The 17,321-nt window shown below is 37.4% G+C and overlaps 1 protein-coding gene across 4 annotated transcripts in view; it reads left to right on the plus strand.

Moving 5' to 3' along the window:
- Positions 1–213: 213 nt before the first annotated feature.
- LOC117965548 (far upstream element-binding protein 2-like) overlaps positions 214–17,321 on the plus strand; it is a 40,745-nt gene continuing 23,637 nt past the window's right edge. For 2 of the 4 annotated variants that reach the window (XM_034910327.2, XM_059006917.1), the window contains exons 1-2: positions 216–513; positions 12,922–13,027. In XM_034910327.2, coding sequence (XP_034766218.2) covers positions 388–513; positions 12,922–13,027 — 232 coding nt within the window. In that variant the 5' untranslated portion in view covers positions 216–387. Of the gene's footprint in view, positions 514–12,921; positions 13,028–17,321 lie in introns of all 4 variants that reach the window. The other 2 variants (XM_059006916.1, XM_059006915.1) reach the window with 2 other exon arrangements.

The raw sequence follows: 17,321 nt of genomic DNA on the forward strand, positions 1-17,321 counted from the left end.
ATCAAGCCTCTGCCCCCCCCCCCCCCCCCCCTATACGTTCCTTGGTTACACACGCAACGACTCAACCTGTGCCTGGACTCTAATTGGTTGATAGTAATGAACACCATAGCGTCACACATTTGCTTAATATTCATGAGGCAAATCCGTGAAACTTTTTATTGTATTTTTAAAGACGATCGCACTTGCCAATCACGCCCATTTTCCACGAAGGCCACTCGCATTGGCGGGGGTTACAGCCTCGTGCGCGGTTCTGTTCTCCCATTGGTCAGCGCTGAGGCTTTTCCTCGCCGCTTCAACTATCCTAGGACATTTCTCGGCCTCCCCTTTTCCGCTTCTGCGCAGTTCTCCTAGACTTGTTCCGCTCGTCTCTCCGCAAGTACAGTCACAATGTCGGAATTTAACGCGGTGCCGACCGGGCCCGGAGTTCCAGCCTCTACCCAGCAACCGCCCGGAGCAGGCGGCCCTGGGATCAGGAAAGACGCTTTCGCCGACGCGGTGCAGAGGGCCCGGCAGGTAAAAACAAACAAACAAACAAACAAGCAAAATATCAAGCGAACGGTGCAGGACAGAGCGTGAATGAAGAGAAGGGGATGAAGCGGCATGTATGCGAGAGTGTGGGCCCGCCTGTTTGTCTCTATGTATGTGCGATTTTAAAAGAAATAATGCGGTTGGTTAAGTATTTGGGGGTTACGATATGTGCGATTTCCTTGTGAAGGGCTCCGGTCGTGTTTTCTAATTCAGGGCTCGTGTGCGCGGGTTCCCGCGGTTAGTTTGTGTGTGGCAGCAGGTTGACTGGGGTGCAGGCCGCTAGGTCGGTACATTGCATTGCAAACTGGGTTCGGCAGAGAATGGTACATTAACCAGTACTCAACCCGGAATGGGGTTCCCGACCGTGCTCCTGTACCAGGAGTAACACGTGGCTGTGCAGGGCTAAAATACTGTCTGTTTGATATTGGGTGTATTTTTTAAACAAAATACTTTTAAAATGAATATATAATCAATGTAGGAGTCTTTTGTAAATGTACTATAGTGAGCATGGCGTCTGTTTTCTATTTATATAGCTGTTTAGTGTTCTTCGATAGTTTACCGATTCAAAACTTGCAGGTACTCTACAATTCCGTATAACACGCTTGGTCTTGAAGGGGCACGGTAGACTCGCACACATATCTCATCCGTTACCTTTTATTATATTAATATAAAAAGAAAAAATGCGGAAAATAATACATATAACTACGTGCACCCAAACAAAAAAACTAAAAAAACAAAAACAAAACTATACTACGGGATATCTTTGGCAAATCACATTTTTAAAAGTTTTTTTTTCCCCTTAAACAGAACTAAACGTCATGTTACTCTGTCATTCTCCTTACAAACAATTTACAATTACTAACACCATTTATTTGTCCATGCACAACTTCAGTCTACGCCAGTCATATGGGACTTACACCTAACGCTTAAACTGAACCTCAAAATCTAACCCCTGAACCTAACTGTCCCTATTAAACTAGCTGACCCTATCAAATTTTGACTTCATTGAGGGTTAATGCGTGTGACACATCAGATTTCATTTTGGCCTGTTCCAACCCTTGTATGTTTTTCAGGGAACACACAAGAGACAACATCAAAAACACATATCTGAAAGGACTTGTGTTTTAAAATAAGCAGGCTTCCATTTAGATATGCAGTAGTTGGTTTTGTTGGTACACAGTCTTTTTCATTTAAAGTAGGAGGATAGAAATCTTAAGTAGAAGGTATGGGGGTGTCCCCAGGTGCTCCCAGCCTGGGTGCAGGAGGGCAGTGAATTTCAGAGTTTTGCAGGGGTCTAAATATGTGCCTTATTAAGGACCCCAAATTCGAAATAAGTATAACTTTGTTAATTTTATGATTTTAGGCACCCAGATTTAAAGATTTAATGAGCAAGTAAGTTACTTATGTGTCTTATGAAAAGTAATTACACAATTTATATTATCATTTTTTTTTAAACCACAAACATGTCTTTTTATACACAAAAACAAGACCAATTTGAGGTTTCTAAAAATATTCATGGAACCAATTGGTCCTAAATATAAGAACATAAGAAAGTTTACAAACGAGAGGAGGCCATTCAGCCCATCTTGCTCGTTTGGTTGTTAGTAGCTTATTGATCCCAGAATCTCATCAAGCAGCTTCTTGAAGGATCCCAGGGTGTCAGCTTCAACAACATTACTGGGGAGTTGGTTCCAGACCCTCACAATTCTCTGTGTAAAAGTGCCTCCTATTTTCTGTTCTGAATGCCCCTTTATCTAATCTCCATTTATGACCCCTGGTCCTTTTTTCTTTTTTCAAGTCAAAGTCGTCCCCCGGGTTGACATTGTCTATACCTTTTAGGATTTTGAATGTTTGAATCAGATCACCGCGTAGTCTTCTTTGTTCAAGACTGAATAGATTCAATTCTTTTAGCCTGTCTGCATACAACATGCCTTTTAAACCTGGGATAATTCTGGTTGCTCTTCTTTGCACTCTTTCTAGAGCAGCAATATCCTTTTTGTAACGAGGTGACCGGAACTCAACACAATATTCTAGGTGAGGTCTTACCAATGCATTGTAAAGTTTTAACATTACTTCCCTTGATTTAAATTCAACACTTCTCACAATATATCCAAGCATCTTGTTAGCCTTTTTTATAGCTTCCCCACATTGTCTAGATGAAGATATTTCTGAGTCAACATAAACTCCTAGGTCTTTTTCATAGTTCCCTTCTTCAATTTCACTATCTCCCATATGATATTTATAATGCACATTTTTAGTGCCCGCATGCAATACTTTACACTTTTCTCTATTAAATGTCATTTGCCATGTGTCTGCCCAATTTTGAATGCTGTCTAGATCATTTTGAATGACCTTTGCTGCTTCAACAGTGTCTGCCACTCCTCCTATTTTTGTGTCGTCTGCAAATTTAACAAGTTTGCTTACTATATCGGAGTCTAAATCATTAATGTAGATTAGGAATAGCAGAGGACCTAATACTGATCCCTGTGGTACACCACTGGTTACCTCATATTCTTAGTCTTCCAAGATTCTGGGCATAAATATGTTTCCAGGGACAGCCAATTTGTGTGTCAAATTGGTCTGAATTCTCGCAGAACTCGAGTTGATGCACAACTCAAGTTGGTGAAAAAGAAGGCGTTTCCATGGTTTTCCAAGTTATCATGTGAGTTATGCAGGAAATACCTGCGAGTTAAAGGTCAAGACGTGCATTCTCTGCAGATGGTATTACAGACAAATTGTCAATGATTTAAAAGATAAATTCACCTGGATATTCTGTTGCATTTGTTTCATGCAAACATCTGGCAGACTGATATGCAGAACAGGAAAAGAGCTGGACAAGGGAAATGTGTCAGATGTCAAAGTGGATATGAGAAGCCAATTTGCTTACAAACATTGAAAGTAAACCTGACATTTCCATCAAAGGATTTAAACAATCTGGAATGTGATCAGAGGCACTGTAAACTGCACCTGTTACTGTAGTAGCACTGTTCCCTTTTTTGTTTTTTTGCTGAGCATTTTACATGTTTTTTTTTTATTTTGTCAAGGGTTTAAGTAACAGCCAAATGTGTTGCGTTTCTTTGTGACTGTGTTTAGTGAAAAACGGCAATTCAAAAACCATCAATCTCCAAAGTAGCAAATCTGCCGACTTTAATACCAGCCAAAATGTCCCAATATATGGTATGTACCTGCCACCTAGAACATTTGATTGACATTTAGTGATGTAATTTCCTCCCAGCCCGAATTCAGACTTTAGAATTCAGGGCAGCCCCAGGAGTGAAATCGGACCAGAGAATTGGGGCCATGGTTTCCCCTGGGTTCTAGATTTTTGTAGTCACTAGTGACTAATCCTTTCTAAAAACATTAGTCACTCCAGATATTCAGTAGTCACTACTGGCGCACAGCTCAAGTCTTCAAGGGTGTTATGAATCCTGTTTTTAATTTTATACCTTAAATCACTGTATTGACAAAAACAATTATTTAATTAAACCATTTTAATAATGCTCTACAGTTTAAATAAATTGGTCATTTACAGCTGTAAACTTTTAAACTTTAAAACTCAAGAACCAGACTTTTGCCCTGAAAAGCTACATATAGACACAAAATGCATTATGAAGAACTTATACCAGGATTTATTTATTTATTGCAATTATTTTGCAACATTTCATATGGCAATGGTACACAAATAAGTCAATATTTCATAACCAACAAACTTATTTCTATATTCATTTCAGGTTTCCTAAATTAAAGTACAATATTTCAGAATTTTAACGCTTCAGTTAAAATCTTACCTGTTTATGGTATACAATAACATTAAAAATGTAATTTACTGAGTGTTTTCATGTACTTATACAGTGTTTGCTCCAGGACTTTTGCAGACTGGGAGTCAATGTGGCCCCCTCAACATTTTAGGGGGGCATTTTCTTCAGTGAGGGGGTCAATATGTTTGATTCAGAACCAACCACCATTTCTTATTATTTTTGTTTGTTTTAAATATGCCAACAGACTTTACGGACCTTTTGTTTCTGAAGAACAAAAAATAAAACTGTAAAGCTGTAGATACAACCAAGGTGTCTCTACAATACTCACTCACATGGGGAAAATATTGGGAAATGTGTCAGTCATGCTGTTGTATCACTGAGTAGAGGATATTGTACCAAATCACACTAGAACAGGGGTTTTCAATCTTTTTAAGCGCTTACCCCTTTCCAAAAAATGTATTCTACCGCGTACCCCCATCGGAGATAGTCATAATAAAATCAAAACAGAAAAAAGGTCTGTACAATAACATGATACAACAAAACGCACAAGCCTTGGAGTGTGTTATTGATACAATTATAAAAGTTACAATATTATAAAAGAAAAAATATATTAATTTACTTTTGGATAAAAATAGTCCCTCAAACAGGTTTCTAGTTGTTGGAAACATCCTCATCATTTTATTTTAAATATCAATTAATTAAAATCCAACAAAGCCTCCATGCTAGCCTCAATCACTCAGTAATGACATTGGACTATTCTGTGATGGTGATTTCCATTACACGAGAGTAGATGTTAAAACTTCATGCTGATTTGAACTCGGCTCTCGCCAAGATAAGCACCAACTAAGACGTAGCTTTACAGTAAACTAATGTGATCCATATGCGTCTCCATCCATTTACGTTTCCTTCCATATGATGATGTAGATATCCTTCTGACTGGTGTTAATGGCTGAAGTGTAATGCTGGCTCAATGACAATCATGTGTTTTTATTGATAATAACAATTTTTAAAGGCAAAGAAAAGTTCACTATCCACGCATCTCTACAGCTGACCTCATTACGAAAACATATTGGCATTTTTAAATTCTTGGTGAAACATACATAAGAACATAACAAAGTTTACAAACGAGAGGAGGCCATTCAGCCCATCTTGCTTGTTTGGTTGTTAGTAGCTTTTGATCCCAGAATCTCATCAAGCAGCGTCTTGAAGGATCCCGGGGGGTGTCAGCTTCAACAACATTACTGGGGAGTTGGTTCCAGACCCTCACAATTCTCTGTGTAAAAAAAAAAAGTGCCTCCTATTTTCTGTTTTGAATGCCCCTTTATCTAATCTCCATTTATGACCCCTGGTACTTTTTTCTTTTTTCAAGTCAAAGAAGTCCCCCGGGTTGACATTGTCTATACCTTTTAGGATTTTGAATGTTTGAATCAGATCGCTGCGTAGTCTTCTTTGTTCAAGACTGAATAGATTCAGTTATTTTAGCCTGTCTGCATACAACATGCCTTTTAAACCCGGGATAATTCTGGTTGCTCTTCTTTGCACTCTTTCTAGAGCAGCAATATCCTTTTTGTAACGAGGTGACCAGAACTGAACACAATATTCTAGGTGAGGTCTTACTAATGCATTGTAGAGTTTTAACATTACTTCCCTTGATTTAAATTCAACACTTCTCACAATATATCCGAGCATCTTGTTAGCCTTTTTTATAGCTTCCCCACATTGTCTAGATGAAGACATTTCTGAGTCAACATAAACTCCTAGGTCTTTTTCATAGATTCCTTCTTCAATTTCAGTATCTCTCATATGATATTTATAATGCACATTTTTATTGCCTGCCTGCAGTACTTTACACTTTTCTCTATTAAATTTCATTTTGTCATGTGTCTGCCCAATTTTGAATGCGGTCTAGATCATTTTGAATGACCTTTGCTGCTTCAACAGTGTTTGCCACTCCTCCTATTTTTGTGTCGTCTGCAAATTTAACAAGTTTGCTTGCTATACCAGAGTCTAAATCATTAATGTAGATTAGGAATAGCAGAGGACCTAATACTGATCCCTGTGGTACACCACTGGTTACCTCGCTCCATTTTGAGGTTTCTCCTCTAATCAGTACTTTCTGTTTTCTACCTGTTAACCACTCCCTAATCCATGTGCATGCATTTCCTTGAATCCCTACTGCGTTCAGTTTGAGAATTAATCTTTTATGCGGGACTTTGTCAAAAGCTTTCTGGAAATCTAAATAGACCATGTCGTATGCTTTGCAGTTATCCATTTTCAATGTTGCATCCTCAAAAAAGTCAAGTAGGTTAGTTAGACATGATCTCCCTTTCCTAAAACCATGCTGGCTGTCTCCCAGGATATTGTTACCATATAGGTAATTTTCCATTTTGGATCTTATTATAGTTTCCATAAGTTTACATATAATAGAAGTCAGGCTTACTGGTCTGTAGTTACCTGGTTCGGTTTTGTCTCCCTTTTTGTGGATCGGTATTAAGTTTGCTATTTTCCAGGCTGTCAGTACAACCCCTGTGTCAAGAGACTGTTAGATAGATTTATACAAGTGGTATTTCTAGTATTCTAATTTTTTTATGTATATTTCACCCAATAATTAAAAACTTATTGTTTTTTTTCATTTAAATTATTTAAATTTCTACCTCATAACTGACATTCTAAGTAACATTTTCATAAGTTTTTTTTCCTGAAGAAAAAATAAATCCTAAGCAAACAGTACTTAGACAGATGTGGAGTGTTTTGCAAATAGAAAACAACTATAGCATTTGTTTCATATTTCTTTAAATTCTCCTTTTAATTACAATGTTGGTTATGAGTGTGGGGTGTCACTTATGAAAGCTCTGTGTTGGTTTATGAGTTTCTTTCTCGGCATTTAATCTTATAACTAAATCCTTGGATGCAATTCATTATAACATCAGAAAGAAAGGGTTACAGACTGCACTTCCTTCTATATCCAGTTGACACGGTACCCTTTGAGTCCTTTTATTTAAATACATTTAAAAACTATATACAGTGCCGTCGCTAGTTCATGCAGCAAGACAATGATCCGAAACACACAAGCAAGTCTACATCAGAATTTGTATTTCTTATCTTTTCCTCAAGGAACTTTGCTTTTTATGTGGCCTTTTATGGTCTTTCTTCTTTGGAAGTATTCTCTTCTATCTGTCTTCCCTTCCCAAGACTTTCTAGAGGTGCACAGTGATTCATGCGTTTGGACCTGGCCTGCTCCAGATACAGAGGGCCTTTCTGCACAGTTATTACCCTGATTTACAGGATGTGGTGGTGTTGATTGTGGAGTGACAGTGGTCAGTTCTTTTAGTTGTCGGTCTGTCTTTTTTTTTTATTGAAAGCCTTTTTCCAATTCTTTCTTCTACCTCTCTGTACTGTATCAGACACTTATTGGTATGTATTTCTTTTTACTTTCCCTTTCCTTTGCTAGGTACTTACTTTGTCTCAAGATCATTTTTTCTTCTTTGCCTGTATCTTCTAAACTTCTCACAAATACACAGCTCAGCCTTGCTATATACAAAGACATCTTATTAATATCTTAACTATCAGCTCTGAGAGAATCTGGATCCGGGAGAGAATATAAAACTGATTGTAACCCTGACTATATCTATATAATGAGATTATAGTGTTATTAATGTGCGACACCCCCAAAATGATTTGAAGTATACAAGTAAATATAAAAATCATAACTGACTAACTTCTCATAACCAATGTTTTTTTTGTTTTTGAAGTGTCAGTTATGAGAAATTTCACTTTTGTCAATTTACAACACAGGGCAGCCATTGTTTTCTGATTTCAGTGTAATAACAATGAGGAAAGTAAATTTACAATAAATACATGTACATTTCATAAATTATTTCCATGTTTTGCTAGAGGTGTTGGTTATGAGCTACACAACTGTGCCAGGCTGCACTAGTGAGTTAAACAGTAATATTTTAAAAATAATACATTTAAAAATTTTTACATTTCTTACAAGTTTTATTTTATATTTGCTCACCTTTCAGTGACCCTAATGTTTTTATTTGGTTGAATGATCCTTAAAATTGCTTCAATACTAATCTTATCATTAATTTTAATCTAATTTAAATTATATCTAACCACATTTAAACAGCACTGTATAGAATAGTATACACAATAAAATGATACTCAACCTTAATTTGAAATACAAATAGTGATAAATTATTATAATCTGAGTTAGTGAAGTATCAAACGTACATTTAAAAAAAACAATTTGATATTTAGATTTTTCTAAAGAAACACATGAACAATGTTTGTACTTCAATAGTGATCAAACACATTGCTTAGTATTCTCTTTTCTTTCTCAGAAATGTGGTAAAGAGATTTGGTTAATTAAGTTAAATCTGATATCCCAGAAACTCTAGCTGACATACAGTTTTGACTTTAAACTCAAATAAGTGCTATACTACTTAGTGGTAAATATATAATTGATTTTCAAATTAATCTGTATAGACCTGAAGCAGAGATGAGTTTTTCATGAGCATCGTGATGTGAATCGTATCGTCGCTTGTGTAGCGTGATACATGTCGTATTGCGACCTTGGTGTATCGTCTCCCCCCTAGTATATACATTTTGTGTGTAAACAGGCAATAATGTTACTGAACGACAGTTTTACAGCAGCTGATTATGCAACAAAAGATCTGACCGGTACATCTTGTAGCTCATATAGGGATATTTTTTGTTTAATTAAGACTGAGAGCATGCAAATAAAATAATCAAGTCCGATTCATTAATTGCGCAATGCGAATATCATTTCCTGAATTAATTGCATATGCTAGGTTTCAGATCGATGTTTTAAGTCAGTGAATAAAACAATGCTATAACACTTGCTGTATTGGTACACTTTACCATTTTCATAAAGAAATGCAGCTACTGTGGCGTCGCTGAAAAGTTAACGAGTGTGTAAAATACCCTTTCACACAGCACTGTGGCACTGCCACTTAAATTGAATGTTTGGTTCTACATGGTACAATAAACGTACCATGTGTTGCGCCTTAATTGGGCAGCACGGAAGCCTGGCCAGGTTCCAAATACATCGAGGTTCTTATTCGCTGGAAGCGGCAGCGTTGTTAATGGAAAGATTTTTTTAGACAAGTATAAATAGTACCTTTGTTACGCCATAGGGGGGTGCTGCTTACCTGCCTTTTGAGTTCCTGTCGTCTCCTTAGTTCCTGTTTAGAGACCCTTCCTTGTTTTTGAAAAGTCCGCTGCGTTCTTTTTCCCGGGGTGGTTTGCCATGGTAGAGCGATCCTGTTTACCTTCGACTGTCGTTCTTGTTGGAAGTTGATTTGTTTTTTTATCAGCAAGTGCTTTGTTCCAGTTTCAGGCTGTATTAGCCGGTGTTGTTCACCTTTGCTGCCCACGATCGCTAAAGCCTGGAGCCGGCTTGTAATGCGCCACGTTGCTGACGGTGTGGGTTTTTTCAAGTGCATGTTCATAGTTTTTGTTGATTACTGGTCATCATCTTCTGAGAGGATCTTCAAGCAAGCGGGTACCCAGGAGTTTGGTGAGATCGTTGTTTTTTTTTATTTTTGTTGCGGGACTTTTGTTTTTTGTTTTATTTTGTTACTTTGTTCTCGCAGTGGATATTTTGCTGGCTTGTTTATGTTTTCTTTTTTTGCTCGGAACTTCTTTTCCATCTTGTTTTGTTGAACAGTTTCAATTATTTTAGCCAATAAATGTTTAAGGTTATCCCATGTTTCTATAGTGTATTTATTGGGGGATCTTCCCCTTGTTAATAATTTGGGTATATTTGATACAGGGAGGTAATCCCGCCGTTGGGATTAGTTTTGTGCTAAGAGCGAGACGTTACAGCATGAAATTGCACAATCTATGCTGGTGTAATACCGTCATAACCCTTTCACACAGCCAAAGAGATTGCGCGAGTACAACTTTCAAACCTGTCAATCAACAGATTGTTCACTGACAAGACCTAACACATGCGCGCAGTGCTTACTTTGTAAAGAAAGAGTTGCCCGGACGCAAGCAATGACAATAATACCGACCCTAAGAAGAGCATATTCAAAATTATAACACGTTTATTTGAAAGAGTATTGTACGTACTTGTTTTAAATGTTTACACTCACGTATTCTACATTACAAATAAGTGTCCAGAAGGACGATATTGACAAACGCACCCCAACACGAACATTGGTTTGGCCCACTGTTTGCACTATCAGCGATGTGTAAGCAACATCAGCTGCTGGTAGATTACAAAAACGATTCATTAAACTTAGGCTAGGTATTTGTTAGTATGTATAACTTAGTATGTTTTACTCTCTATTAATTAAATTGTATTCATTGAAAGGCAAAAGAACCAGATTGTTATTTTTTTGTTTGGGTTTAATATAATATAGCAGGCTAATGTTCCTATTGAAGTATGCAACAATATAGTGTAAGAAGTTGCTTGTATCGTTCGTGACGTTCTTCAAACCAAGTATGCTTATTTGTGTATAAAAAACGAGAATAGAGTTGCAGCCAGTGTCATCTTACTTAAAGACACTCAAGCTGAAATCGTAATTTAAAGTAGGCTACAAACGTGGCAACGGACTGTCTCTCTAACGTGCACGAAAGAACTTGCAGACTCCATGCAACTGTGTTGAGATTTTAAAAAAGGCATTTTATGAGATTTTTTAACTATAGGTACCAGCACTAGTCAGGCACAAATTAAGCACTACGCTATAGTGACGTGGCATGTTGCCTTTGAAACCACACGCACTATAGCGCTTCCGTGGCGGTACAGCCTTTCACACACGCAGTTATGACGGTTCAGAGCTGTCTCCAACACCTCGAGAGGTGGTTCAGAGACGGCATAAAATAGGACGGTTCTGTGGCGGTATAAGCAATTCACACGGACCTATTTTGATTTTGATAAGTGTTATACAATTTCATAACTGCTGTACATTTACTGACAGGTATACGATTGTACAGTTTGGCCTTCATCATCAACATCGCTTGTGAGCTCGAAACTGATTGGTCCATTGCGATTTACGGTGTTCATTGAAACATGAGCCCGGAAACGAAATGCCCTCAGAGAAGGAATGTTTTACTCAACTTACATATGTAATGAATTGTGGAAATTGCTGTTTTACTGGAAGAAATTAAACATTTAGAATACTATTCAATGGCACATATACGAGCACTGTAAAAAAAAAATTTAAAATAACTATTTTGCGGCTCATCTGGCAAAGTAGATGGCATTAGCTGCCGAATGGAAATGAAAAGGCTGGACACAGTACTATATTTTCAACAGAAGTAGTACTTTAATTCAGAACGATATGATTCTGAAAATATCACTTGCCAAAAAAGACGACTGGACATATAACTCTAATACAGTACATACTTTTAAATCCGGTACGTATTGTAGCAGTATGTAAAATTCCCTGTTAACGACCCAAAAGCAAAATGAAATCAAAATGTTACCCATAAACAGAACTGCGTACAACATAAAAGGTAATGCAATTTAGCAAAGGCTCCAGAATTGAGTGCCCAAAGTCAGCATTCAAAATTGCAGAATGTAGTGCTTGATAGGCCCGAATGTCAGTTCACTTGCAAATGAAAATGCACAAAAACAATTAAAGATCACAGATAAAAATAAATAAATAAGTACATCACAGTATCTAAAACTGTTTAAAGGTTAAGTGTTACATTACCTTAGCTTGTCTTGTTCGCTTTGTTTTGGCTGCATTTTTGTCTGGTGAACCTGGAGATAGCGCTGTGTAACTGCACAATAAATACGTTTTGGTTTGCCGAGAAAAAAAAATGCGGGCTGTGATGGATAAATAAATTGTAACATTGAAGAGATGGGCGTCATCAGAAAACTGGCTAGAGTCAGAAATCGCGTGTGATGTGTAAGTATATATATATATATATGTGTGTGTGTATATGGGGGTTGATTTTATTAATACAAGGCCAGTAAAACGTGACTGACGTGCATCTGGGTAACGGATATCCAGAGTGCTGACTGTACTATTTCAGCACCATTTGGTTCGCGGCCTATAGTGGCTACTAAATCCGACGTTCACCACCTGAACTGAAAGGTAATATGCAGTAATATTTAGAACTATATTTAATAAATACGTTTCTGTGTAACTCACTATTTCTTAATGACATATTAAAGCTCCGTGATAAAATCTGGCAGAATTTTCAATGTTTGTGTGCGAGTTAAGTGTACAGTAACAGTCTTGCAGTTAACGCATGGGCAAGTAATGGTGTTTTTTTTTCTTTGGTGTAAAGTTACTTATGCTATTGTTTATACTAAATTTAGAAACACGCCGGTATCTTTTAAACATTGCGTCTAAGTTATATGCAGCTTGTAGTATTAGTAATGACGTGATAACGCAATCTTATTCTAACATTAGGTCAGTGTGAAATGATTTTGTTATCTGAATTGTTTTTGTTCCTGTTTTATGGGACGATTTGTTTGTGGAACAGGATGGGGGCGGGGGGAGCAAACTAACTGGACTCCTAACAAAGTATGTGTTCTTTGAGCATGCGGAACCCTTATAGTTGGTATGAATGGTAAGAATGTTTAGATCTTATAGAAACTGTTTACTATCATGGTGTGAGCGCCGATGTCTTTTGTGATGTCTTGCAGATAGCAGCCAAGATCGGAGGCGACACCGGGACACCGCCGATTAATAACAGTGCGACGCTGCCGGAGTTCCCTTTTCCGGGGCAGAAACGACAGCTGGAGGACGCAGGTAACAGACCGGGGTTCGATTAGAAACCAGTAACCGAGCTGACGAGACGACTTCTTTAAAAGAGCAATAGAAAAAGAAAGCGAATAGTAGCAAAGCTGTTTGAACCATGCAGAACGAGACGCAGCTTCAGCAGGTCTGTGCTCATTGAACACATTTAGAGTTTAAATGCATGTTTATACCGAGAACCAGCATGGGACAAATCACGCTGGTGGTCATTTGGTCTAGCTTTCAAAACCTGGTGGCCAACATTATCAAACGGGGACAATATGAGGAGACATGTATATGCTGCACACACATTGCTTTTGCATTGTTTTCATGTAATGGGTGTTTTTTTATTATCTTTAAATTGTGGGAGGGGAACTATATACAATCGATGTGCCAGAGAACTAACTCCATAAAAATGGCAGTGAGTGAAGTATATACATAAAATGTAGGGCTGTAAATCTATGTTTAATTGACTACACGTTTAAACCCATTGTTAATCCGTCGTTTAAACGGCCATAAATTTAATGTTTCACTCATTTCATATTTTTATATTTTACTTCCAATATTTTGTCATTTTAACCTTGGTTTGTTATTCAAAGCGTGTCCCATATAGATCCACTTAGACAAACTGGTAAACATAAAAGCACAAAGGAGGACTGTAAATTAACACTAAAATGTAATCTATTTTAATAGCATAAACAGTCGATTTTACAACGTACCATTTCTCCAGAAGCTCAATAAAAAGTGTGTATTCAACACCGAAAAAATATTAAAAAGCAACTATTTAAATTAAACTTAAAACAGTGACAAGACTACATTTTTAGTTTCATTCACTTGTATATTGTTGGCAGGAAACAAAACATGTCCAGAAACAAAAACCTTTATTTTTTCATTAAAAATCGAAGCTGTTGTCTGATACAATACTAGTTCCCAGCGTCTCCTCCCCTTCCCAACGGCGCTTGCACATTCACGTGGAAAAATAAAGACTTCATTTCACAGCGTTCCTCTTTCCCGGCTTCTTGGTTCAGCTTGCTTAATTAAATAATTAAAATCTGTTCTGTAATTGCAGATGTCCTGTTGAGCACACACAATAAAAATAAGGACAAACAAAAAGGTGTACACACTTTGTAAGACATTTTATTCGCCGTTATTTTTATAAATAAATAAATAAATAGTAGCTACATGTTTCTTTTCCAATGTGTTAGTGTTTTACTGTGGCGTGAATGGAGCCGTGAGGTGCCTTAATCACACAGGCTATTCACTTTACTGAAATAATGTACAGTACTAAGACTAGGGCCCTATGGAATTAGTGTTATTTTGCTCTTATTCCCATTTTTTTCCCTGATTTTTTTCCATTTTTACAGTTTTAAAAAAATGTAATTAGGTTAATTTAAATGAACTTCTGCACACCACAGGCAAGGTGAACAACACAAAACCGTAAACCTACAGGCTTCTACTTTTTCCATTTGGTTTGCGTTCGTCTTCATTGGATTAAGTATTGTTTTATCTAATTGTATTGAAAAATAGTATTAACTTTAAAAACAGGTTGTAATTTTTTTTTTTTTTATGCAGTGTGGGGCGCTCCAAAGCAAACAGATAGGCGTGTTTCATAACTTTTGTTTTGAACTTGATCAATTCTATATTACTGCTATGCCCATGGTTTCACTACCATAAATCTTCTGTGTAAACATAGAGGATCGTATTGTTCAAAGTGACTGCTGTAATAGCAGTCTGTGTGAGGAGTACTTTTTGTGTTGTAATACAGACCTTAAATAGTCTGCAACGTTGTTTAATTGTCTAAGTCCTTAAAAAGGTTTCCATTTATTTTCCATGATTGCATTTACTTAATGCACTCGAACGGTGGATTAATTATTTTCACTGATTTCAGCCCTTCTCGTTGTTTATCCCTTACAGAATACCTCGCCTCATATAACCCAGCTACAGAAACCGCCCCCACCCGCCATCCGTTCCCCCACTTTTGAAACCAAAGTTACGCCGCTGCCTGTACTGACCATTAGTTTCACATTTTCCCTTCAAATATGTAAATCTCAAGCTTAATGCTCTACTGCCAAATGCATTTTTTCGTACAGCACTTAATTCTACGTTAATATTCTTTTGATTCTGTGATTCCGTCCGTGCTCTCGTTAACACAGACTCCATAGAGCCCTATAAGACCTGAAAAAAGGCAATGCGATGGAGATACACAACAACGCAGGAAGCTGGTTTGCCCATAATTTATGCAAGACTTATTTAGAGTGAACATGTGGAGGAACAGGTCTGGTTTCCTTAAAGGGGAAAACCATAGAAACGGAAACCATATCTTTGCGGAAAATATGCAAAAATAATTTGATAATATATTTTACTGTTAAGTTGCGTTTAAATGTATAATACAAATTTTAAACAAATATTTAATCCACATTAAACGTTTAAACCCTTACAGCGCTAATAAAATCCCAGGAAATAGAACTATATGACTCAAATGCCAGGGAAGATAACTATAACATTTCCAAGGATGTGGACACATTTCTTCATTTTTCAGTTACTGTCATAGACAAGCTGGCTAACATACTAACACCATTAGCTCCTCCTCCTCATCTTTTACATTATTATTATTATTATTATTATTATTATTATTATTATTTATTTCTTAGCATTTTCATGGAGTTGGCTAGATAAATGCAAATAGATTTGACTGCTTCAGTTTCTTTGGCATTTTATTTAGGATAAGTAGAGAGATTTGTTGATCAACCGAGCAAGTCAGGGAAACTAACGCTCCTGCACTCCTGCAAAACGGAGAATTTAAAAGCTGTGTAGTTATTGTAAACCCCCTGTCTGTGGCATAAGGCAGCATAGAGACCTCAACAGTCATTTCATCCCTTGTTGGGGTGAGGGGAATCTACTTGCTTTTAAAGTTTGTTTCTTAGTTTTCAAGTTGGCAATAGCCGTCTCTTCCGAACTGCGGCCAACTCAGAATTCTGAGTGATAATTCCCACTGTTCTATCCTAACTTGACTGGCTGGTGCGTGTTACTATGGAAACAAATAAAGGGGGCTGGTTCCATGAAAACTTTGGCTCTGTGAGATCAACAGGGCGGTGCAGATTCTGGTAACTAGGCGACCTGATTTGAACCATCCTGCTGAGAACTATTTGTAGCTGTCGGGTGGGTGCTTGAGTTATCACTACTTCATACAGTGGTGAGGGCATAGAATGGGCTACCAAGGGTTACCTAGCCACATAATTTAAGACCCAACTTAACAAAGATCAATCAGCCGCTCGGATTGTTATGTTTGTTATGAAAATCTGTTATTTGCCTGTTTTGTTCCCTCACCCTTACCAAGCTGGGTGCAAATTCAGATCAGTCTACAAGGCGTTCAGAAGTTGTAGGGGTTGCAAGCTTTCATATAAACAAGAAAACCTATTAACAATGTGTCATGCATGCTGCACACACAAGTATAATTTTCTATTAAATTTGTAGAGATAGTATTTACATTTAATAGTCTCATCATTGTAGATACAAGCTATTCACAAAACACTTTCCAGATTGAAAACAAAGCTTAGTCTGGTTTCACCCTGCCCCCAATTATCACTTGTCTTGGACCAACTACTGTTACACTAGTGCTGATTGAAGGTCTGTGTAACTGTCGTGGCAGGAGGATTGACTCGCACGCCTCAGTCATGTGGACAGACTCCACAATTGAAGCATTTAATCTACCCACTTGAAGTAGTGTAAGTTCCCCACTATCAACCAACAGTTTCCCCTCGGGGCTCCTGTACTGAAAATGTAGTTAGTTATGACTTCATCACACTGTCAACTTGCCGTGCCCTGTGCCAGCCAGGCTTCGTCTTGGCTCACTTAATACAAGATCTTTGACAAACAAGTCTGTTATTTAACGATTTTATTCTTGAAACTAATTTAGACATTTTTTACTTTAGTTGATGTTTTTGAAGCAAGACAAGTGCATCCCTGGTAGAGGCCTGTTCAGGTTTTTCCTTCGCTTCTTAAGGGACAAGGTGGTGGTATGGCAACCATTTCTGGTAAAGAATTACATTTTTTGTAATGAAAAAGAGGTTTATACATCATTTGAAATCCTGTATTTTATGTTTATGGCCAAACTCCTATTTTGGCTGCTGTTATTTATCGTCCCTTGTAGAGTCAACTCTTCAATCTGAATTCAGTTTTTATCAACAGTTATTGTTGAACATGATGGGATCTTACTTTTTTAGGTGATTAATGTACATGTTGATGTTGCTAGAGATCCTCTTGGTAGAGATTTTCTGGCATTGCTTGAGTACTTGGATTATTCTACATG

The sequence above is a fragment of the Acipenser ruthenus genome, chromosome 34, assembly GCF_902713425.1.
Source record: "Acipenser ruthenus chromosome 34, fAciRut3.2 maternal haplotype, whole genome shotgun sequence".
NCBI lineage: Eukaryota > Metazoa > Chordata > Actinopteri > Acipenseriformes > Acipenseridae > Acipenser > Acipenser ruthenus.